General features: G+C 55.5%; 5 protein-coding genes across 5 annotated transcripts in view; 2 read left to right on the plus strand and 3 right to left on the minus strand.

Annotated features, from left to right (window-relative positions):
• PTSG_04356 (uncharacterized protein) overlaps positions 1 to 348 on the plus strand; it is a 2,233-nt gene extending 1,885 nt beyond the window's left edge. The window contains exon 6 of the mRNA XM_004994387.1: positions 56 to 348. Within this exon, the coding sequence (XP_004994444.1) occupies positions 56 to 125 (70 nt within the window). The 3' untranslated portion in view covers positions 126 to 348. The remainder of the gene's footprint in view (positions 1 to 55) is intronic.
• A 9-nt stretch (positions 349 to 357) lies between these two features.
• On the minus strand, positions 358 to 9,269 carry PTSG_04357 (uncharacterized protein). Its single transcript, XM_004994388.1, has 24 exons — positions 8,798 to 9,269; positions 8,513 to 8,611; positions 8,022 to 8,120; positions 7,678 to 7,782; positions 7,242 to 7,340; positions 6,929 to 7,027; positions 6,646 to 6,741; positions 6,289 to 6,390; positions 5,850 to 5,942; positions 5,493 to 5,591; positions 5,130 to 5,228; positions 4,873 to 4,971; positions 4,604 to 4,702; positions 4,327 to 4,425; positions 4,050 to 4,148; positions 3,759 to 3,857; positions 3,402 to 3,500; positions 3,057 to 3,155; positions 2,797 to 2,895; positions 2,523 to 2,579; positions 1,883 to 2,116; positions 1,293 to 1,415; positions 992 to 1,093; positions 358 to 739 (listed from the first exon to the last, which is right to left on the minus strand). Exons 1-24 carry the CDS (start codon positions 8,903 to 8,905, stop codon positions 656 to 658), a joined length of 2,490 nt encoding a protein of 829 aa, XP_004994445.1. The 5' UTR covers positions 8,906 to 9,269; the 3' UTR covers positions 358 to 655.
• Positions 9,270 to 9,504: 235 nt separating this feature from the next.
• On the minus strand, positions 9,505 to 14,404 carry PTSG_04358 (uncharacterized protein). The gene is made up of 15 exons (XM_004994389.1): positions 14,131 to 14,404; positions 13,948 to 13,998; positions 13,674 to 13,735; positions 13,354 to 13,435; positions 13,069 to 13,149; positions 12,862 to 12,898; positions 12,592 to 12,646; positions 12,201 to 12,329; positions 11,892 to 11,963; positions 11,621 to 11,742; positions 11,307 to 11,376; positions 11,042 to 11,096; positions 10,679 to 10,828; positions 10,210 to 10,397; positions 9,505 to 9,917 (listed from the first exon to the last, which is right to left on the minus strand). Exons 1-15 carry the CDS (start codon positions 14,320 to 14,322, stop codon positions 9,677 to 9,679), a joined length of 1,587 nt encoding a protein of 528 aa, XP_004994446.1. The 5' UTR covers positions 14,323 to 14,404; the 3' UTR covers positions 9,505 to 9,676.
• On the plus strand, positions 14,306 to 15,863 carry PTSG_04359 (uncharacterized protein). The gene is made up of 3 exons (XM_004994390.1): positions 14,306 to 14,591; positions 14,886 to 15,004; positions 15,315 to 15,863. Exons 1-3 carry the CDS (start codon positions 14,321 to 14,323, stop codon positions 15,486 to 15,488), a joined length of 564 nt encoding a protein of 187 aa, XP_004994447.1. The 5' UTR covers positions 14,306 to 14,320; the 3' UTR covers positions 15,489 to 15,863.
• Positions 15,864 to 16,115: 252 nt separating this feature from the next.
• Positions 16,116 to 23,305, minus strand: PTSG_04360 (uncharacterized protein; the record flags this gene model as incomplete). The annotated part of the gene is made up of 14 exons (XM_004994391.1): positions 22,702 to 23,305; positions 22,342 to 22,435; positions 22,084 to 22,183; positions 21,835 to 21,907; positions 21,108 to 21,180; positions 20,876 to 20,941; positions 20,575 to 20,671; positions 20,297 to 20,406; positions 19,952 to 20,122; positions 19,686 to 19,801; positions 19,379 to 19,445; positions 18,989 to 19,189; positions 18,716 to 18,760; positions 16,116 to 18,506 (listed from the first exon to the last, which is right to left on the minus strand). The coding sequence occupies exons 1-14, from the start codon at positions 23,103 to 23,105 to the stop codon at positions 16,116 to 16,118; spliced, it is 4,008 nt and encodes a 1,335-aa protein (XP_004994448.1). The 5' UTR covers positions 23,106 to 23,305.
• Between the last annotated feature and the right edge of the window lie 15 nt (positions 23,306 to 23,320).

The raw sequence follows: 23,320 nt of genomic DNA on the forward strand, positions 1-23,320 counted from the left end.
TGTCTGCCTGCCTCACACCCTCATCGCTCGCCCCATGGCACATCACCACCACCAGCAAACCCATCAACCAAGGCAGCATCCTCAACACCAGCAACTTTATGGACTTTTCCTCAACCATCCGATAATCAGCATCGATTGCGACGTGTGTGGGTGTGTGTTGTGCGTTATGTGTGTGTGCGTGTGTTGTTTGCGCTGCTGGTCAGTGCCATGGCTGTTGGTTCCTCTCATTTCAGGTGTCGTTGGTATGTGGTGGCGGTGGACGTTGCAGTCGTCTCGTGATTTCGCTTCATGTCATGCAGTTTCATGTCCGAGCACCATGAACAAGTAAACGCTTCCCGGAAACCATGAGTTGATTGACGCTTTCGCAGCAAGCATGGGAATCGTGGAGTTGTGCCCCGGTCAGTGATTCATGAATCAATCGATCATCCATGCACGCTGTTGCTTTACTTGTTGGGTGAACCCCACAAACACACCCACACACACACACACAAACACAAACACACACACAAACTGCAAGCACTCGTACGCGCAAACACCACAAGGCAGCTCATAGGGACAAGCAAACAGGCAACCATGACACGCGTACACACGCATTCATCATTGTACACAAGTACGCAATCATACATAGCACACATCACCACGCAAGCACGTGCAATCAAGAGCGGAGGAGTGCCTCTTGCAGCATGGAGGCAATGTGATCATACCCCCTCTCCTCTGCAACTTGAAGGGGCGTTGCTCCCTGGTAAAAAGACGGTCATGAAACGCGTTGGTGTTATGGGGGGGGGGGGATGAAATCGCACATGCACCTGCTTTGCAAGCAAGTGTGTCGCGCAAGAGCAAAGTGCGTGCATCGCCCCATGCATCGTGTGTCATGCATGCTCGCCTGCTAAGGGGATGCAGCACAACAAAAGGTGATGCAGCCATCGTGCAAGCACAGGTTGCAAGTGCTGGTTGTGCAAGCAAGCGGATAAGCAAAATCCCCGTCACTCACATCCGCTGCAGCAATGCTTGCGTCAGCGCCGTTGGAAAGCAGCAGCTCCACCATGGGTGCGGCGCCATTCATTGCTGCTACAAACAACGGTGTGGCTTGTTGCTGTCCAGACACACACGCAGAGACACACGCACGCGCACGCACAGGTACGTACAAACACATGCATGCACGCTCAATCGTGAGGAATGTTGTACATCAGGCTTTGACGCTCTGACAGACAGGCATAGCACGAGAAGTACATGCACGAAGCGTGCATGCATGCGCACTTGCACAAGAGTCAGCGACACACGCTTGCACCTACAGGGTAGGCGCTATCCATCGTGCGCCCACTCAGCAAGGCGTTAACGTTTGCGCCAAACGCAAGCAGCCAGTGAGCCACGCGTGGCAGGTGGTTCTCAGCAGCTTGATGCAGTGGTGTCAGCCCCTAGTTGCCGCCGAACCAAAACCAGTTGCATGCACAATTAGTTGCATGCACAGCCAGGTACACGCAGAAATGTAAGCGAGCAACATCGTGTCAATGCGCATGAGACAATGGCAGTAGAGAAGGCATGTCCAGCAAGAACTTGCTCGAACATGAACACAGCACGCAGGCAGACACAGATGTTGGGACAGGGAAGGACAACAGCACAGGTGATGACGTACGCAACAACGCACATGCCCACCAAACAATTGACACACAAACGAGCACAAGCAACAAACAGGAACCGCGTACGCAAGTACACCTGCGCACACACATGTGCGAAGCCAATACTAACACTACACACACACACACACACACACACACACACAACAACACACACACACACACAACAAACAAACAAGCACACGCATCGACAGGCACGAAGACAGATGGGCTGTCTGCGCCATGCAATTGCAAGGCGTTTAACATACATGGATGTTGGTGACGTTGACCTCTGCACCAGTCTCCAGAAGCAGCTGTGCAATTGGAGCAAGCAGCACATCAACGCGCGTGCGTCGTGTTTCATCATCCACAACTTCGCTCATGTTCCTATCATCGCTGTCATTGCTGCCTCCGCCATCGTTGCCGTTGCGCCCCCCGTCATCCTCGGAATTGTCATCAGTGGAGCTCGGGACACTCTCTTCGTTGCCTGTGTGTTCCATTTCCTGGTGTGGTCAAAACAAAACGGCACAAGGCGACGTGTGTGTGTAGGTGTGTGTGTGTGTGTATGTGTGTGTGTGTGTGCAGATGCACATGTGAACGAAACAGTAGTTGCCACGTGAAACAGTCGTGCTGTGTGTGTGTGTCTTTGTGCGTGAGCACATCGGTGTTCGAGGGTGCACACAGACATGGACGTATGTGTATGTGTGTGTGTGTGATGTGTATGTGTATGTGTGTGTGTGTGCGGGTGCGCGCGTGTAGCGTCAACACGCGCTGTTCCCTTCAACGACAACCGTGAAGGCGACATACACGAGCAAGCCAAGAAAGACTCTGTGTTGCAAAGCACACGCGGATTCTGTTCGCTGTGAGCCAAATGCTCATCATGTAGATTGCCGTGTCGGCTTGACGTACTTCTTCTCGGGGAGTGCGGGTGACAGGATCGCAGACAAACGAGAGGGGCGTCTCCCCCTTCAAGTTGACATGCAACGCCCGCAGGCACAGTCGCACAAGTCAGCACACGATCAGTACAGCTCACCCCCAGCCCTTCCACGTGCCCGCGCGCGTGCATGTCATGTCTGGCACAACCATAAACAACATTGTGGTGTGGCGTCGTGTCATACCCTGCCACAACGCGTCACACCCTGTCACAATGCGTCATATGGCACACCTCCTCCCCTGCTCTCACCCGGATCTCTGTGGCGTTCACGTCCGAGCCGCTCTGCACGAGAAAGCGGGCGATGCCCTCGTGTCCTTCTCCGCATGCATAGTGTAGAGGCGTTCGTTGCTGCAGATGCGCACGTGTACATGTACATGTGCATGTGTGTATGTGCATGTCAGTGCCTGTGCTTGCGTGTGTTGTGCGTGTATTCCTGAAGTCCTTTGTGTGAATGTGTGCGCACTACTGAGGGCGGCCAAAGTCAACGCATTGGCCCAGGAAGAACACACCGTGTGGGTCCTTGCATTCACATCAGCACCAGCTCCAACGAGAAAGTCGACCAAGTTGTCATGTCCTCGTGAGCAGGCAGTGTGCAGCGGCATCCAGCCCTGATGTGACGAACATGCACAGCACGACAACACAGCAGCATGCACACATATGCAGCGCTTCCCGTGAGCGACACACACGCCAGTAAGACGAGCAAACCATTCAAACAAACGAACAACAAACAAGCAATCGCAGAGCGACGCAAGCGACGCAAGCGATGCAAGCCAAGACGCGCCCACGCTCAGGGAAGCAACGCTGCCTGCTCACAGCGCTCCCATCGCGCTCACCACGGGTACACACGTATGTACCTCGAGGTTTGCTGCATGAATGTTGGCGCCGCGATCCACAAGGTAGCGAGCAAGCGTCTCGGCACCCAGAGCGCACGCTTCAGCCAGCGGTGTATCGCCCTGTGAACACACACACACACACATACAACAACCGCGCGCAATACCACATCATCACATGCGCATATGCATTCACATAAGTTTGCGTTGGCATGACACCGGCAAAACGACAACCTGTTACATAGCAACAACATCAGCAGCAATCAGCAACAAGCAACAAGCAGCAATCAGCAACAACTTGAACAGCAACAGATGCACGGGTCTTGTGCTGTGGAGACACATTCAAGAAGCTCCGACATGAAGTGGTGTCTCTCATCGCACCATATTGTCGGTCGTGTGAATGTCAGCGCCCATTTCGCACAGAAGCTGCGCAATTTCTTCGTGCGCCCCCAGGCATGCGGAGTGCATTGTCGTGTGGCCCTAAGGTGTGCACGCCCACGACGGAAGTGCCGAGCAGGCGAACACAAGCACGTGAGAGCATTTGGAATTGGTTGTGCGGTGAGGATAAAGGGAGAGAGTGGAGGAAGTGGGAAGTAGGTGGGCAGGAAAAAAGGGACAACTTTGCAAAGCTTGACAGAAAGGAGGCGTAGAGGCCAAGAGACGCGCGTGTACCTCGTCGTTGGTGACGTGGATGTCAGCGCCCCGTTCGCACAGGAGGCGCACAACGGCCTCATGCCCATCCCGGCAGGCGCTGTGCAACGGCGTGTCACCCTGAACACGCGTCATAGCAGAGCATGGCGCATGCGGTGAGTGTCGTAATTCGTGCTCAGCAAACAGTGAGCGGGCAGCTGAGGGGCTTGTGCGACACGAAGTTGCGAGCGATCACACGAATGATTGCGTGCAATACATGCTTACGCATGCCCAGGTGTGCTTGCGCTATGTCACGCACATCGATGTTGAGCGCGTGCACGTCTGCTCCGTGGTCCAGCAGCATGCGAGCAATTTCTTCCTGGCCATGGGAACAAGCCAAGTGGAGCGGAGAATCGCCCTGTGTAACACCATCCAGAATGCCACAATAAGCACGAGCTCTCAGGTATGGGCAGTCGTGGTGTTGTTGCTGTTACTATGATTGCGGTGGTAAAGGTGGTGGTGGTGGTGGTGGCGGCGGTGCTCCTGCCCCTGCTTGTGATGGTGGTGGTGGTGATGGTGGTGGTGGTGCAACCTACATCAACTCCGGGAACATTAACGTCGGCGCCCGCGCTGATGAGGAGCCGTGCAAGTGCTTCGCGGCCATTGGAGACCACGGGAGCCAACGGCACCAAACCCTGTGTTTTGTGTGGAACAAACACGCAAGTGGTGCATTGGGAGCATGAACGGTGCGAAGGCGGTCAGAGTGATGCAAACAAGCGAGCATGCATGCAAACACACACCCAAGCATGCACGCGAACACACACGAAAGCATGTACACGAAAACATGCTGGTCATGTGTTCTGACATCGTGGTCGGCGGCGTTTACATCAGCGCCTCTTTCAAGGAGCATCCGTGCAGCCGTTTCGTGGCCCCCATCACACGCATAATGCAGCGCCGTGTTTCCCTGTGTGAATCACAATCAAGAATACAATGAGCGCGAGTAAAGAAAGCTCACTGCCAGCAAGCGAGTGAGCAAGCGCATGCAACCAACGCCACATCCCTTGCTTGTTGTTTGCTGTGGTTGCATTGATGGCACAATGTTTGGGGGTTTTCACCACGTACAAGAAAGTCGATGATCGTGACATCGGCACCCCTCTCAAGGAGGAAGTGGATGATTGAGTCGTGGCCATGCCAGCACGCGAGAAACAGCGCGGTTGAACCCTGTTGAGGTGCAAAGCGTTTCGCAGCACAATACACGCATGCATGCGCTTGTGACGAACTGGATAAGGCCCTCGAGATTACCACGCTTGGCGCAGTCCGCACGCACCAACATAACCGTTCAAACGTCCCAGCCAATACGCTCCACGAATACAAGCACGCACATACAAGCATACAAAGACGTGAACACACAAGCAGACAAACATACAAAGATGCAATCATACGTGCACACGAACACACAAACATGCACGCTCTCTCCTTGCACACCTCTTGATCGATGGCGTTGACATCTACACCAAACTCAAAGAGCAGCGACACCAACGGCAGCTGGTTGACGATGCAGGCGACGAACATCGCATCGAAAGGCTACATTTGTGTGTGTGTGTGTGTATGTGTGTGTGTGCATGTGCGAGGTGGTTAGCATGTGCACCACATCCATCATGTCAGTGTAAGTCCTATGTGGCTGAGGCAAGCAAAGCATGTGAGTTGTTCTACTGCTTGGTGAGGTACTTTTATCATGGACATGGTAAATGGAGTGGCGATGAGGCTCTTGATTCCTGATCAGCCAAGCCGTCTCTCCACCAGCTAGAAACGCGCGTTCAAGACTTCAAGTTCTGTACATACCCTGCTGACTTTGAGGTGGGCGCCATTTTGCAGCAGAAAGCGCGCTGCCTCTTCGTGCCCGTTCTTCACTGCTGTGTACAGCGGTGTGATCAACTGTACACGCAGCATGACAGCACGTAGGGTGCAAACACGAGTGGGATAAGCGCGTGGGTTCACGTCAGTGTGTGTGTGTGTGTGTGTGTGTGTGTGTGTGTGTGTGTGTGTGTGTGTGTGTGTGTGTGTGTGTGTGTGTGTGTGTGGGTGGGTGTGTGTGGGTGTGTGTGGGTGGGTGGGTGTGGGTGTGTATGTGGTTGTTTTTTTGTAAGCGTGTGCTCACGTGTGAAAAAGGGTGTGCTGTGAGAGGGTGAGCCAAGGGTAATAACACACGAGACACTTCGTGTGTGCACTCATACAGTACAAACACAACCTGACAGCAGCTAGGCATGCTCATGACACTCACGTCCGTGCCGACCGCAGCATTGACGTCAGCGCCGTTCTGAAGCAGGAACCGCATCATCTCCACATGACCGCGGCGGGCGCTCGAATGCAAGGCGGTGTTTGCCTGTAACGGTACACGCCCGCGCATGAGAACTACACGCTCGGCACAGCCCGTTGACCAGTAACAACACACACACACACACATGCACGCGCACGAGCAGCGTACACCTTCGCATCCGCAGGAACAACAAACACACATGCGCGCGCGCAAACCACACCCTTTCTTGTTTGTACGTCTTTGCACGCAAACACGGGCTGGACCGGTTCTCAGAGCACCAGGCAATGAATGCAAGAGCGGCCGCGGCTTGCTGATGCGTACCTTGCTCTCTTTGTTCACGTCCACGCCGTGTGCCACGAGCAGTTGCGCCGTAGCAAGGTGGTTCGAGATGGACGCCAAAATCAGGGGCGTGGAGCCCTGTTGCCAACGTACAATGTGTCATGCGAAATTATGGTGAGATGGGCGGCAGGGAAGACAGTCCACCAAGCAAACGATGTGAGTTGAGAAGCATGTCTGGTCAAAACTTCCATCCCCCTCCCCCAAAGAGATACTCGATCAAGGCGACTGACAGGCGCTACGCAACGCTTTCTGTTCATTTACGCACCAAATCGGACGATTCGTCCGCAGCAGCACCGCACTTCAGAAGCGCTTGCACAATTCGCTCGTGTCGGTTGTAGCAAGCGGCGTGGATTGGCAAGCTCCCCTGTCAAAGCAAGGGGAAGAAAGAGAGTAGAAGGAGCACCAAACAGCACAACACCGTGTGCGAGCATGAGTACTGCGTGCATGTGTGTTAGTGTGTTTGTCAGTGTGCGAGTGTGTATGTGTGTGTATTGTCATGTCGTTGCGTCGAGTGTGCTCAAATCAACTGGATGTGCCACATTTGTGTGTGTTGCCCAGTGAGTGGTGACGAAACAAACCAGATGGTTCTTCAGGTTGACGTTGGCGCCGTGCTCAACAAGGAAGTGAACAATCTCCTCTCGGCCTTGAAAAGCCGCAATAAAGATAGGCGTCTCCCGCTGGCGAGTGAAACGACAGTGCACGCACGTGCCATCACCAAGTCCATGTGAGCGCATAAGTGAGAGCGTCAATATTGCGCCACGCAGCAAAAACAAACGCAGAGCCCGTAACACCATTGGACATGCTGGGCTCCGGTGTGATGGGGAGCAGCTTTGTTGCTGGCCAAGCGACGGCACAGCGCAAGCAAACTACAACGGACGTGCATGGCACACAGACACACACACACATGCACACATGCACACATGCACAGATACATGAAGCCCACGCACACCCACGTATGTGAACGTGCACACACACTCTCTCTCGCACACTCTCTCTGCCTTCTTAAAGACATACATGGCGTGTTGTGAGTAGGTTGACGTCAACGGCATGCTCGACAATCAGCAGTTGCACAATTGGCAAGTGCCCAGCGGAGCAAGCCACATGAAGTGGTGTCCAGCCCTGCGCAATGAACACAACAAGCATGTGTGAGTGAACCGATCATACACGTACAAACACAATAAGAACGTGGGCCTCGACCGTGTGGCCAGAGCGTCTTCCATCCAGGCCTCTCCTCCAGTTGGGCTTGGGGTGCATGCGCACAAAACGAGACACAGTCAGAGAGAGAGAGAGAGACGGGGAGAGAGAGAGAGCGCGCGCGCGCAACGGCACGTTTCTGTTCGTCTGTCTGAAGAACCAACCTTGTTGTTGCTGGCGAGGATTGTAGCACCACGTTCAATGAGGTCGCGAGCAATGGCTTCGTTGCCGTTTCTGGCTGCAAGATGGAGCGGCGTGGACCGCTGACCAGTGGTGTGCGTGCGTGTGCGCGTGTGTGTGCGTGTGCGTGTGTGCATGAATGCGTGTGTTTGTGGGTAATTGACCGTTGGGCACAAAAAGGGCAAGTGGATGATAAGGGGATGAGTTGGTGGCGTGCGTGAGTGTCAGTGTGCCAATGTGCTCAATGTGGTGTGACAGAGTACACATGAGCGTGCACATGGCTGGTGGTTGGTGTGCAATGCAGCACGACTACATGATCGTTGTACACAAGGACGGAAAACGTGCAAACCACACCCGCACACCAGTGCCACACACCCGCTGCTCAGCATGCGCCCTTGGACCATGTGGCAGCCTTGTCACGACACAAACACAGAGAGAGAGAGAGAGAAACACACTGGCATGAACCATGACTCACCCCTCTGCTCGTCACGTTGAGATCTGCGCCAGACTCCAGCAACAGTTGCACAACCGCTCCATGCTCACCCTCCGTCGCACAGTGCAACGCTGCTAAACCCTACCACGACCATGGAAGGAGACAAGCATCGATCGCATGAATGGAAGTCGCTCAGTGAAGATGTAGATGACGCGATCGTGGCCAGTAGAACCAGACCGTTGCCCTGACCGGTGATATTCACACAGGCATGCATACAGGCGCAGAGGCAATGGAACGAATGGACAAGTGGTGCTGTGGTGGTCTTACTTTGCTGTTGCGCTGGTCGAGCTGTTCGTTGGAGTGCAGCGTGCATTGGTTCTGCACGGTGGCAAGGTCGCCTGTGAGGCACGCATTACAGAACAGCTCCACATCCATCGTTCAATGTGCTCCTGTGGCGTGCTCAAGCGGCATGGGAATGAAAGGGACGTGTTCTTCTGGCCGTTGTTGCTGCTGTCGTTGTTGTCGTTGATGCTCCTGCTCATGAGATGGCCGAAGATGCACCCGCCTCCCTGCTACACGCGGAAATGAAGAAATGAGAGTGCACGTCTTCCACCCTGGCAGCGCGGAGCCATCATCAGTGAGAGGGGGGGCAGAATCCCAGTGGCGAAACCGAGTGGGGTTCCACAGCCGCATGCTGGCATGGTTATCCAACATGGCTTGACCTTCGCCTCCCCATCGCCACCGTGCTTGTGCTGTTGTGGTTGCATTTGTGACTCGGAAGTGAGGAATTCCGCTCCGCTCCCACCCATACAAAAGAAACCGCGAAACTGTTTTGTTTAAATTATGGTGTTAAGGGTGAGTCTTGGTGCGATGACGTCATCCCTGCGTGTGTGTGTGTGTGTGTGTGTGTGTCTCTGTGTGTGTGTCTGTGTGTGTGTGTCTGTGTGTGCAGGCTCAGTTTGGGGTCTGTGTGTGTGTCAGTGTGTGCAGGCTCAGTTTGGGGTCTGTGTGTGTGTCAGTGTGTGCAGGCTCAGTTTGGGTGTCTCTGTTGTTGTAATGTACTACTGATAAGCGATCTGTCCAACACGAGCTGAGAGCGAAAGCTAACACGAACAAATAGACAAGCATACGCACGCATGCACACACGCACGCACGCACACATAAGCGCACGCTCCAGCAAACGTGACACACACACACACAGAGCATCTACCACGCCTCAAACTGGGGCATGATGGTTGCCTCGACGCGGTGGTACTTGGTGAAGAAAAGCTGCTCATTGGAGGGCAGCAACACAACTGCGTCCGCCGCCACACTATCCTCCCCCTGCTCCTGTTCCCGCACTTGTTTCTGCTGTTCAGGCCCTTGCTTCTGCTTCTGTTGTTCTCGTTCAGCATCAAGTGCATCGAGAAGAGTGGCCACGCGCTCATCGTCCCACGCATTCTTTGCCCTGCAAGTAACACATTGACGTTAAGTGTGAGGCGACGGCACGCCAGTGAGCAAGAAGACAACCAACATGCACACACGCAACATGCACACGCACACACAGGAAAGCACACAGACACACACACACACACACGCGAAAGCACACACACACACACACACACGAAACCACACACATACACACGAAAGCACACACACATATACACACGAAAGCACACACACATATACACACGAAAGCACACACACACACCGACAGTGCGCTCTGAATGCACAAGCAATGCATGCCCAGGGCTACGTACGGAACAGCGTGGTACTGACGAGCCACGAGCGTGGGCGTGACGTCCTTCATGGTTGGGTCGGCGTGGCGAATCTGTCCACCACCGTTGACACATCCTTTTGGACACGCCATGATCTCAACGTATTGATACGGACACTTGTTGCGCTTCACCCTGCGGATGATGTTCTGGATGTTGCGGAAGCCGTACGCCTGCCGTGTACACGTGTGCAATTGAGAGGCAGTGAATGTGAGTATGTGTGAGTATGTGCGAGTGAATGTGTGTGAATGTGTGTGTGTGTGTGTGCAAATGAGTGTGCAAATAAGTGTGCGAGTGAGTATGTGTGCAAATGAGTGTGAGTGTTGGGTGGAGAACGTGTGTGCACACGTGCAAATTCTCGCCCATGCACATGTTTGTGCGCATGAGACAGCAAATCGCGCGGCACGGCTCGTGTGTGACATATGTACCGACATCGCATTCGATCATGACGCACCGTGGCCATCTTCAGAACGGGTTTGCCGTCAACGCAAACCTGCGTGTCTTTGTAGTCCTCGCCCCTTCGTGAGACCATCTCCACTTCGCTCATCTCCACGCCATGCAGCTCACGCGCCGCGTACAGCAGCACGTGGTGCAGATAGCCGCCCTGCACATGCAAGCAAGCAACCGTGAGTTGGGTTGGTGGATCATCCCACAAACAGAGGAGTGTTGTGTGTGTGTGTGTATGTGCGTGCGTGTGTGCGTGTGTGCGTGTGTGCGTGTGTGCGCGTGTGTGCGTGTGAGTGTGTGCGTGCGTGTGTGCGTGTGTATGTGTGTGTGTATGTGTGTATGTATGTGTATGCTTGTCGATTCAACTTACAGAGCCGCTGCCAACGTGTCCAACAACTTGATCGAAATGGCCTGGTCGAAGTACACTGAGAGGAGCAGTTCCAGATTCCAGCCACCACGCAAAGTCAGACGAGGCGCGCAAATTGAGCAAAGCACAAAACACACACATACACGCACGCAGATAGACAAAACACATGCACACGCACAACACATGTACGCACACTCATGCACACGAGGTCACTGAAAAGGGGGGTTGTGCGACATTGTGCGTGAGTTGCACACACACACACACACACCTGTCGAGCTGTCCCATTTCAACGTCGTTCAGTCGCAGCTTTCGTTCCTCCAACATCGTTTCCACCTCATCTGTTGGATACACGTGAAGCAGGAGGTGTGTGTGTGTGTGTGTGTGTGTGTGTGTGTGTGTGTGTTCATGCGTGTGTGCGTGCGTGTACGTGGGTGACAGCGTGAGTGACAGCGTGAGAGAGTGAGAGAGAGTACATGAGTATATGTGTATGTGTGTTCAAGTATTTTCAGCAGTAATGTACACTTATGTGCATGTGTGTGTGTGTGTGCGCGTATCGGGCAATGCAGGCGAGACACGACGTACGTGAGACGATGACGCAATCAACGTCACGCGTGCGATAAATGTCGGAATAAAAGTCCTGCCGAGACGCTTCGAGCTTCTTGTCAAAGCACGGCATCACAGCGACCATGAACACATCCTGTGGCCTATTCGCACATGAGGGCGTGTGCGCGTGTGAGCGTGAGGGCGCGGGCGTGTGAGCACATGTGTGGGCACGCCCAAAGTGGACACATGTGCGAGCCAAATGAACTTAAAACTTGCTATTTCACACCTCCCTCCAACGCATGTCACTCACTTGACGCCGAGCTGGGGTGCAAAGTGGTACTTTACGAGCGCCCCCATAATCTGCTGTGGAGACTTGACTTTGCTGCAAGAAGTGGTGTGCATGTGCGCGATGTACGATTGAGTGGGTGCGTTTCAAGGCAACTTGGCAGATGCAAGCACCGCAAGACGAGAACGTATGCAATGCTGCATTCACCCAACCCTTGTTCGCACGTTCACACACACACATACACACACATACACACACACATACACACACATACACACGCACATATATATATATATATATGTACACACACACGCATAAACAATGGACGCGCACCTGATGAAAGGCAGAGCCTCTGGGTGCGTCTTCTCTGCGTAGCAGATCCAACCGGGGCAGGACGACGCCAACACGGGCACAGGAGAACCTTCCATGGGATTCCGCACGCGCGAAACAAGCTCACGCGCACTGGTACACGCGCACATGATGCGTGTGTGTGCGCGCGTGCGCGTGTATGTATGTATGTATGTATGTATGTATGTATGTATGTATGTATGTATGTATGTATGTATGTATGTATGTATGTATGTGTGTGTGTGCGTGTGTGAGTTTGTGCATGAACGCTTCCGTACAGTGTGCGTGCGTGTGTGAGTTTGTGCATGAACGCTTCCGTACAGTGTGTGTGTGTGTACGAAACATGAGCGACCTCAAGCACTCGTGTCTCTCTCACCTTTCGCGGAGTGCAATGGAGCGACCAACAGTGACATCAAAGACGTAATCCACGCCTGTCCGACCAAGGGACGCAGCGTTAGCATGGACCAGGAAAGCAGCGAACGCGTTGGACACATGCACACACACACACATATGCGTCCACGAACAACTGCACACATTATACACGCACATGCACCCTCACACCAACGACACCAACGACAACAACAACAACAGAAGTGGCACTGTCAGCCGTGTCAGTAGGGACAGGTCCCCTTGCATGGCTGCTCACCAATGGACTTGAAGAAGGTGACCAGCCGCTGACATGCCTGTTGCGCGGTGGGTGGGTTTGTTGGATGACAAGACAATGTGGTCGCAAGACAAGGCAATTAGTGTGATGCGTACACTCGCGGGTGAGGGGCAAACCGCAAGCAAAACAGCAAGGCACAAGCGAACAAGCGCAGTGAGCAGTCCGCAGTTGCGCGTTCGCAGCTGGTACCTCCACAGCAGAAATGTCAAACCGAACAGCCAAGGAGGCGTAGCTCTGCTGGGAAATGCACACGCACACCAGCGAGCCCTCCTGTCACCATCACAACGACCATGTGTGCACATGGTGAGCTCAGTGACGGAGGAGACGCACCAGCAGCCCATGTGACGCACCGCGCCGCGTGCACTCAAACAGGCATGTGTGTGTGTGTGTGCACACGCGCACAACCACAATTACGCACGCACACAAGCATGAACACATGCCCACATGCACAAATACGCACGCACAGATGTGCACCTTCTTGTTCTGTACTGCATTCTCCAGCTCCTTGTGGTTCTGCTTCTCAATCAGGACACTCTCTGCGGACGTGACGCAGCCGCTGCACCAAATACATGGCCGCCATGATTGTGACAACGATGAGCATGGAGAAAGATGCAACCACAGGCACAGAGATAGACAACAGAGATAGACACAGAGATAGACGCATGCACAGACAAACGCAGACACAGACGCAGACGCAGGCACAGACGCAGACGCAGGCACAGACGCAGACGCATGCACAGACAGGTAGATGTGGAACGTCAACCCGCACACGTATGAGAGGAGCATGGGCACACCTGCACGCGAGACAGTCATTGAGGGTGATCTTGGCCTTCTCCAGCTTCACTTTCGTGCCATCCTATGATCGGAGGTACGATACGTGGTGAGGTGCACAAAGTTATGACGCGCGGCACACACACGACACACACGACACTCACGACACTCACGACACACACACACACACACACGACACACACGACACACACGACACACACGGCACACACGACACACACGACACACACACACACGACACGCACACACACACACACACAGCAAGTTCACATTGCGAACCTCTTTGAGCTGCATGTAGCTGCCATCCGGTTCAATGGCAATCTTGGCAGGCTGACGTGGTCATGCATGACGAGGAGCAGGAGATGGAATGCGTGAATGGGTGCACCAATGAAAATCGAGCCAGACACACACACGCACACATGCACATGTATCACATATGCACACACATGCACATGCACACACCTTTCCTTCTTCGCGCTGAACCTCGACCGGCTTGATGCATGCCTGCCCCGGCGTGATGAAGTCGTTCAAGTCGCTCAGCTGCACCCTCCCGCTTGACATCGTGCTTGACTCTGCCTCTGGCTCTGCACCCGTAACACGTGCCTTGTCGTCGCAGTCGATCACAACTCGCACAGCAGCAGCCCACAGCAGCATGCAACGTGCAGTCCGCAAAGTCCTTCCTCTGCGTGTGCGTGTTTTTGACGATTTTCAGTCGAGTGTGTCTTGCTTGGTGTTGATGACGATGAGTGGTGACAACAACGACATTGACGGTGCAAACAGCGGCAGCGGCAGCACGGGCGCTGCTGGCAGCGACACAGGAGGGACGGCCACGTTGGAGGACTTTGGGGACTGGGGACTGGAGGATGACGGACCAAAGAGACCCGCCTGCTTTGAGTTCTTTGGACGGTGGAAACGATGCACAAGTACGTGCTGGTGTGTGCGTGTGTGTCTGTCTGTGTGAGCATGTCCGTGTGTGTCTGTCTGTGTGTGTCTGTGTGTGTCTGTGCGTGTGTGTCTGTGCGTGTGTGTCTGTGCGTGTGTGTCTGTGTCTATGCGTGTCTGTGTGTGTCTATGCGTGTCTGTCTGTCTCGCTCTCTCTGTATACATGCGTATGTGTGTGCGTGCGTGCGACGGCTTTGCGCGCAAAACGCTGGTTGTTGCGCTTTCAGTCTCGTTGCACTCACTGCCATGTTGAAATGTGCACCTCCGACCGGCAGCCGCTGTGAACCAGCTCAAGTCATACTACATCTATGGGGAGATTGACTCATGTCAAGAAGAATGGCAGGATCTGAAGGAGTGCCTCAAGTGCAAAGTACAGAAGCCCGCCGTCGCTGCAGTATGTTGGCTCACTGCCACTTTGCGTTTGTATCGTGCATTGTGGAATTGGCTATCATCTGCCACGCACCACGTGCGGTGATTCAACATTGCTTCACATCCCACTCACACACACACACACACTCACACACATACACACTCACACATACACACACACACACACACACACACACACACACACACACACTCTCTCTCTCTCTCTCTCTCTCTCTCTCTCTCTCTCTCTCTCTCTCTCTCTCTCTCTCTCTTACACACTCACACACATGCACGCACGTTCTTATTCACACACACATGCACGCACGCACAATCAGGAGCGATGGGAGGCATACACGGGGAGTAAGAAGGCCAAGGAGGAGGCTGTGAGCCCTGTGGGCACCATCTGGCCCACGCGGACAGAGGAGGAGCGACCAGACTACGGTGGGACACACGACACGTTGGAACCACCACGTGACACCTCAGCAAAGCTTCCAGACAACACCAACTGAGAGCCAGCAAACCAAAGCAGCAAACAAGACGCCAAGCAGGCATGATGTGGACGTCACATCACCTCAAAGTTGTGCACAAGACGAAGAGGGTATTCAATGGCAGACGTGTGGACATGAATGTGTTTCTGCGTCTGTCTGTCTGTGTGCGTCTGTCTTTCTGTGTGTGTGTGTGTGTGTGTGTGTGTGTGTGTGTGTGCGCGCGCGTGTGTGTGTGTGTGGCTGTATGTCTGTTGCATATGTGTGTGTGTTTAATGACAGGAGACAAGGTTGGGAGGAGTGCCACTTTGACAGCAGACACGATAGCAGAAGCGCGCTTCACGTGGCATGCCACGAGAGGTCCATGTTACCAGTCACAATACACAAACAAATGCACAACGAATGGAGGAACAAACTCGCACAATCACACAACGAAACAGACACGAAACATGGACGTGTGGGAGGTTGGAAGGAACAAACCCGCAATCACACACACACACACACACACACACACACACACACACACACACACACACACACACACACACACACACACACACACACACACACACACACACACACACACACCACACACACACACCACACACACACACACTCACACTCACACACGCACACACAGACGACAGCGCATCAGACATGGCGCGGGGTACTGGCTGTGGACGAGGTGCGCGAGAGACTGCCCGATCCCCCACCAAACTGGCGAATCAGCAGCGAAACCTTCCCCAGCGGGTGCTTCTGCTGCAGCGCCTGCAGCCGCGCCAGCACACGCGCCGGGGTGTCGCCCATCAAGCCCAGGTCCTCGCCAGAGAGGGCGAGCCCAGCGGTGGCCATGGTGTTGACCAGCGGGCGCACGCGCTCGTCATCAGCGGAGAGGCGCGCGGTAAACGTCGCCAGCAGCGAGATGAGCGACAGCAGCGTCGGCGGCTCAAGCGCAGACACCCAGTCGTCACGCATGCACTGCCGCACAATCCACGTGCTGCGGTTGTTGTTCAGCATAAACTGGCACGCTTCCTCGTAGCGCTGCTCCTTCCACAGCTGCGCAGCAATCTGCTCCGGATCAACACGCACTTCCTCTCGCCGAGCCCCACGCTGCTGCTGCTGCTGCTGCTGCTGCTGATCCACACCACCCCGGGTGCCCATTACACCGCCACCAACACCCTGTTGCTGCTGCTGCTGGTGGACTGCTGCGACCGTCTGCGCCATGGCGGCCACCTGCTGCTCAAGCTGCGCCACCTGCTGCTGCAGGCCGGCAACACCCGTCTGCGCGGTGGTGGCGCTCGCTGCCAGCTGCTGTGCAGACGCCCCCATCGACTCCACGCGCCGCTCAAGCCCGCTCAGGAGCACGTGCAGGTTAGAGTCCGTGCGAAACTGTGAGATGATGGCTGCGCGCATTTGCTCGCGGTAGTCGTGCAGGCCGGCCTCCACGCGCGTGGCAGCCTCCTCAAGCATCGCCCGCGTCACCTCGTCCAGCACGGACGGCACCTTGTCCAGGCTGCGCTGCAGGGGCGCCGTGATCTTCTTCTGCAGCTCGTCCACGTTGATGCCCTTGGCCACGTCGTTTGCAAACTTGGTGCTCTTGAGCGCTCGCGTCACGGCGGGCTGCAGCTGCTCCTTGGCAGCGTGCATGGCCTTGCTCGCCACCTGCTTCAGGCCATCACGGAACGTCTTGTTCATCTCCGTGATCAACCCCTTCATCTGCTCCTCCTGCACGTGCGCCAGCCGCTGCAGCGTCTTCTCCGTGCGCTTGGCATGCTCATCCAGCAACGGCTCCACCGCCATCTCCACCGTCGGGCCAACCCGCTGCTCCAGCTCCTCAAACCGCAGCAGGAGGTCGTCCACCTGCGCAGCCTGCCGCTCAAGCACGCTCGCCACGCGGTTCATCATGCTCTGCTGCTGCTCCATAAACTCGTACATCATCCCGTCCTCGCTGCCGGGGCCGCGTGCACCGCCCGGCACAACGACGTCGCGCTGCAGGTCCCCAGCCGCCACCTCCGTGCTCATCGTGCGGGATGTTGGCGACAGCGCACCGCTGCCCACGCCAAGGCGGTGGCGTGTGGAGGGCAGCGGGCGGGCCAGCAGCGTCGGCGGCCACGGCTGGTCAGACTGGTCGCCTTCGTCCACGCTTTGGGACTGCTGTTGCTGCTGGGACGGGTGCTGTTGGGACGGGTGCTCGAGTGGAGTGGACAGAGACACGGCCGGTGCAGTTGCGGTGGCAGTTGCCGGCGCTGCTGCTGATGCTGTTGCTGCTGTTGCGTCCTTTGGCTTGCGGGTGCGGGAGCGGCGCTTGCGCTTCTCCTTCTGCGGGGACGGCTCAACGCTGCTCGGCGCAGACGACCCTGACCGCTGGGAGATAATGGCGGCATCGCCAGGCGAGGGCGCCACAGCCGGCTTGCCGTTCTTCTTGCCGCTCTTCTTGCCCTTGCTTGGCGTGGTCGCCTGGGCTGCTCCAGCGCCAGCGCCCGGCTTGCTGCCCTGCTTGAGAGCACTCAACAGCGCACCGGGATCCGACAGACCGGCAGCCTGAGACGATGTTGAGGGAACACACGCATCTGCACCTGTTGCTGATGCCTGCTGCTGTTGCTGCTGTTGCTGCTGTTGCTGTTGCTTCTTGAGCTCCATCTGCAGCTTGGCGCGCTTGTGTGCAGCTGATGTTGCAGCAGCTGCTGCCGACTGAACTGCTGCCTTTGGCGGTGCCGCCTTTGCCTTCGCCGCTGCCGGCGCGAGCGTAAACCGCCCGTGTGCGCGGAGCAGCGCAGACGCCGCTGACGACGGACCCGTCGCCGTGGAGGCAGACGTGGACGTGGACGTGCGAGTGGCAGTCGGGGTGGCTGCCTTGGGCGGCGCTGGTGCTGTCTGCTTGGGTGCTGGTTGCTGCTTGGTAGTGGCGGTGCTTGTGGTGGCGGCAGCGGGTGCAGTGGCAGAGGATGTTGACGGCACCGACGTGTCGACGAAGAAGCTTCCAGTCGTCCAGTCCACGGGCGCAATGGGAACAGCAGCCGTCATCACATCAATGCCGCGCCTCTGAAACAGTGGAGAGCAGAGGGGGGGGGATGAGCGAGGATAAGGGAAACTGGGTGAGAAAAAAGGGTGGAGGGATCACAGTAGGTATCAGCGGTGGTGACGTTGGGGCGAGCGGGTTTGGTTTGATACGAAAAGTACAAAAGGAAGCAGGAGCAAACATGAAAATGTGCGTTTCAGTTTCGCACAACACGTGAGACTGCGGGACCCACCGATGCAAAGGCAAGTCGCAGGCTTGCACGTCCAGCCTCGTCATCCTGCGGGTGGAATGTTGTGGGAGCAAAGGAAGCGCACATGTGGCGCAAGCAGATGATATGTCAGTGTGCATGCTGTGCATGGTGTGCATGGTATGCAGAACGATGACGCGAGTCATGGACATCAACACACACACAGTCACACGCACACACGCCACCACAAACACAAACACACATACAGACAATGACGGTCACACAATTACACGCACAGCCACACGCAAGCATACGCACTGCGGTGAATGCGACGAGGGCCATGTCGATGCAGGGGCTTTTGGTGCTGCAGACGGCGGCGCTTGTGAAGCGCGCACGGCCGTAGTTGCGGGGCTGCCCAACGGTGGTGGCGGGCGGACAGGCAAGCCGCAAGCACACGAGCAGCGGGCGGGCCGTGGCAGCGGCAATCACAGCAGTGGAGCCAATGGACACGCGCCACGACTGGACGAAAGGTGGATGAGTGGGTGAGTGGGTGAGTGAGGAGGGGTGGGAAAGTGACAGAAACAAAAAAAAAGATGATTAACAATGGGTCAAGTACATCAGCCACATCAACATGTACACGCCAGTGTGTGTGTGTGTGTGTGTGTGTGTGTGTGTGTGTGTGTGTGTGTGTGTGTGTGTGCTACGCACTGTGGAGCTGTCGAGTGTGACCGTCTGCAGGACCTCGAGGGAGCGCGTATCGCGCAGCGTCACCGTGCTGTGAACGAAAAGTGGGTCGAGGAGGGAGTGGGGATGAGATGAGGTGATGGGCGGTGGTGTCATCAGATGAACAACATGCACACGCACGCCAATGCACACGCACGCACGCACGCACACGCACGCACACATGTACACATGTACACATGTACACATGTACACATGTACACATGTACACACACACACACACACACACACAACACAACACGTCACGGGGAACGGCGAGCGAAAACAAGGGCACCTTGCTTTGCGGGAGAAGGTGACGAGGAGCGGGTGGGAGCAGGCGTGCACGGGCATGTCGCTCGGAACATCGGGCTCGAGCGTCACAAACGCCATCCGCGACGCAGCAGCGTCCGCCTGTTGGGGTGTTGGGTTACGGTTGGGTTGGAACAGGTGAGCGGGAACAAGCAACGCACGGCGCACAGTGTGTGGCAGGACGGTTGAAGAAAGATTATGACGCGGACAGCGCACACACACACACACGCACGCACGCACGCACGCACGCACTTGGAGGGACTGCTGCAGAGCAAACGGCTGGGTCTGGTCCGAGCGCTCGTAGAAGCTGATGCGGGCGTCAGCGGTGGCGACCGCGAGCGTGTTTCCGGCCGCGGGGAGACCCTGGGTGGTGGCGAGGGAGAAGGCAGCACACAGCGCCTCATGACCCGCGCGCAGCACTTGCTGCAAAGCGGGAGGAGGTGGGACGAAAGAGGGCAGGGTGGTGGTGTGTGGTGAGTTGTTTTGTTGCGTAGCGTGTTGTTGACGTGTGAGATGAGTTGAAGGACAGCGTGGGCTTGTTGTGGTTTCACATGAGTACACGGTGCGGCTAAACTGGAAAGTGCACGAGTATCCGACCATGGCCACGATAATGAAAAGAATGGGCGTAATGATGATGGTGGTGCGACTGCTTTGAATGTTGTGACTTGTGTAACTCACCACAGGAAGGCTCGCGACCTCGTTGTTGGCTGGTGAGTGACCGGAACGTTGATGTGTGCGGAAAAGAGCGTGATTCGGTAAATTGGGGTGAGGAAACACAACAAATACACAGTCCACAAAGGCAGCTCGTCACGCAAGCACCAACGCAAACACACACAAACTGACACACTCACTCACTGACACTGACACGCGCGCACCTGTGAGCAGCGCCTCTGTGTTGAAGACGTGCACTTCATTCAGGCGGCAGACGGCCAACTGCTTCGAATCAGCGCTCCAGCTCAGCCGCACATCAACCTGCCACGCACGCAATCGTGGAGAGGTGGGTTACGGAACGCACACAGTACGTGTGTGTGCGTGTGTGCGTGTGTGCGTGTGTGCGTGTGTGCGTGTGTGTTGTGTGGTGAGTGTGTGTGTGTGTGCGTGCGTGCGCATGGGTGTGCGTGGCTGATTTAAATCCTCACGTGTTCCACCATGTCCTGTGTACAAAGTTAAGCGCACCTCGCCGTGGCTAAACTTGTGGCTGAACACATGGACCTTTGTCTGAGAATCACACAACCGAAGCACCTACACCAGCAGCGATAGCAGCAGCCAGGATGGAAGGAACAGCAAGAGGGTGAGCGAGATGAACGGTAAGTACGCACACACGCAGCCACGGCAGCCATAACAGCAGAACAACGATACAACGGTGCAATGATGGTAGCGGGCGGGGGGATGGTGGTGTGGTGCGGACCTTCAAGTCACCGCGCTTATCAACAGCAGCAAGCAGCGTGGAGCAGTGCGAAAGGGCAACGTCGATGAGGTAACTGGAATTGCCAACGCAGACATGACACAAGACACCGCAGTCGTGATGGAAAGCAATGAGCAATGGGGTTGATGGTGGGCAGTACCGATTGCATCGATTTGTGGGGTACAAAAGCGAAAGGTAAAGTCGGCATTGCCATTGATTTCGAATCAAACACGCACACACACACACACACACACACACACACACACACACACACACACACACACACACACACACACACACACAACACACACACACACACACACACACACACACACACACACACACACACGCGATGATGTGTCCTTAGGAGTAGTCGGTCTCGTTTTCATCATCAACTTGTTTGTACATCTTCGTGGATTTATGTAAGAATATGAGCTCTTATTTTGGAGTAAGCCAAGTAATAAACCTAAACTAAGTGAGAGGGCGATCAATGGTAAATGATACACACACACACACACACACACACACACACACACACACACACACACACACACACACACACACACAGACAAAGACACACACACACACACAACACACATACAACACTCACACACTCACCGATGACGACAACACACAACTTACTCTCACATACACAACGATAACACACCACAACCACGAGTAAAAGCATGCGAGGGGGGGGGGGTGGGTGGCTGCATGACCAAGATCGGACCTAGTAAAGCCGTGGCAGTTGAACGAGAGGTCGGAGGCGTCGGCGCGAACACGAATGTAGCTGCCAACAGAGCCTGCAAGGATGGAATTCGTTGCACACGCCATCAACACACCAGTAAATAGCCACGCAAGCGACGCCACAGATGGATGCAAGCTGTGAGTGTGTAGTTGTGCTCTGGCTTGGCACATGTATGCACTCACGCACTCGCATTCAAAACACGAGCAACAGTCACGCCTGCACACCACGCACCTGAGCTACTCCAAGCAATCTTGTCACCAGCAGCGGAGAGCTGGGACGACACAAACTCGTCCAGCGAACGCGCCACAGGCGACACCTGACGCGACTCAACCTGCGAACACATGCACACGTACGTGTGTGAATTGTACGACTGAAATGCAACGATGAAACATGACGCATGCTCATCCCACATGATGACGAAGCGAACGAGCAGTGAGCCAGCACACGGCAAGGCAACACGTGGGCGATCAAAGACGGTGCGTCACGTACAGGGGTAGCTGCGACTTCGGTGGTTGAATCAAACGAAATGGAGACCTGGCGGGCAGTCAAGGAGGCGCTGGTGGAGGTGGCCTTCGACAGGACACTGCAATCCAAGGAGAGAAGGCGCGAGTGAGGGGAATGGTTACATGTGTGTGTGTGTGCGTGTGTGCGTGTGTGTGTGTGTGTGTGTGTGTGTGTGTGTGTGTGTGTGTGTGTGTGTGTGTGTGTGTGTGTGTGTGTGTGTGTGTGTGTGTGTGTGTGTGTGTGTGTGTGTGTGTGTGTGTGTGTGTTTCTCAGTGACTGACAAAGCACGTCTTTGGGCGAACAAGTTAAGGGCCGGACAAACACACATGGCACGCGGCGACGTACATGTGCTGGCTGTCGGTTGGCGCTGTAACCGAAGCTGCAGGTGACACCGCCTTTGTGCCAACGGGGCTGGCGACGGATTGAGCAACGCCTGCGGAGAGCTGCGCAAGAATGTTCAGACCAGACGAGACGCCACCGGTGGACGGGCGTGCGTTCTTGTTGGTGTGCTGAAGCGAGGTCACGGCGGCCTCGCTCTCATCATCACCGTCGTCATCACCATCAACATGAATGGACTCCGGCACAGACTCGCTGACATCGTCAACGTCATCGTCGTCAACAGCAGCGGCACGCTCATCGTGCCTCGCCGTCGCAGCAGGCCGGGGTTGCTGCTGCGGTTGCGCGGCGGTGTCCGCGCTTTGGGAGTCGTCGCTTTGCTGCGCCTTCCTCAGCAGGTTCAAGACATCCATGGCTGCAATCGGCGTGCTACAAAAGACAAACTGATGTGAGTTGGTAAAGTTGTAGTGGTTGAAGAGCAGGGGGTTTTTGGGGGAAAGGGGGATGGTCTCCACTCAACTCAGCTCAGAAAAGGATGGATAACAGCTGTGGCTGACAGGGAGAGGGGGGTTGTTTGACTGGCACTGACTGCTGCGTCTGTTGCTTGCTTGCTTGCTCGTCTTCGTGT

This window comes from Salpingoeca rosetta (assembly GCF_000188695.1).
Source record: "Salpingoeca rosetta unplaced genomic scaffold supercont1.10, whole genome shotgun sequence".
Lineage (NCBI taxonomy): Eukaryota > Choanoflagellata > Craspedida > Salpingoecidae > Salpingoeca > Salpingoeca rosetta.

Coding starts and splice junctions, on each gene's coding strand:
- PTSG_04359 (XM_004994390.1), top strand. CDS start 14,321: ATGCAACGTGCAGTCCGCAAAGTCCTTCCTCTGCGTGTGCGTGTTTTT. Junction 14,592..14,885: donor ACGGTGGAAACGATGCACAA/GTACGTGCTGGT, acceptor TCCGACCGGCAG/CCGCTGTGAACCAGCTCAAG. Junction 15,005..15,314: donor AGAAGCCCGCCGTCGCTGCA/GTATGTTGGCTC, acceptor ACGCACAATCAG/GAGCGATGGGAGGCATACAC.
- PTSG_04357 (XM_004994388.1), bottom strand. CDS start 8,905: ATGGATGTGGAGCTGTTCTGTAATGCGTGCCTCACAGGCGACCTTGCC. Junction 8,121..8,512: donor TCAACGTGACGAGCAGAGGG/GTGAGTCATGGT, acceptor ACCACTGGTCAG/CGGTCCACGCCGCTCCATCT. Junction 4,972..5,129: donor TCACGATCATCGACTTTCTT/GTACGTGGTGAA, acceptor TGATTCACACAG/GGAAACACGGCGCTGCATTA.
- PTSG_04358 (XM_004994389.1), bottom strand. CDS start 14,322: ATGCTGCTGTGGGCTGCTGCTGTGCGAGTTGTGATCGACTGCGACGAC. Junction 11,377..11,620: donor TGATTGCGTCATCGTCTCAC/GTACGTCGTGTC, acceptor TGTATCCAACAG/ATGAGGTGGAAACGATGTTG. Junction 9,918..10,209: donor CGTCAGTACCACGCTGTTCC/GTACGTAGCCCT, acceptor TGTTACTTGCAG/GGCAAAGAATGCGTGGGACG.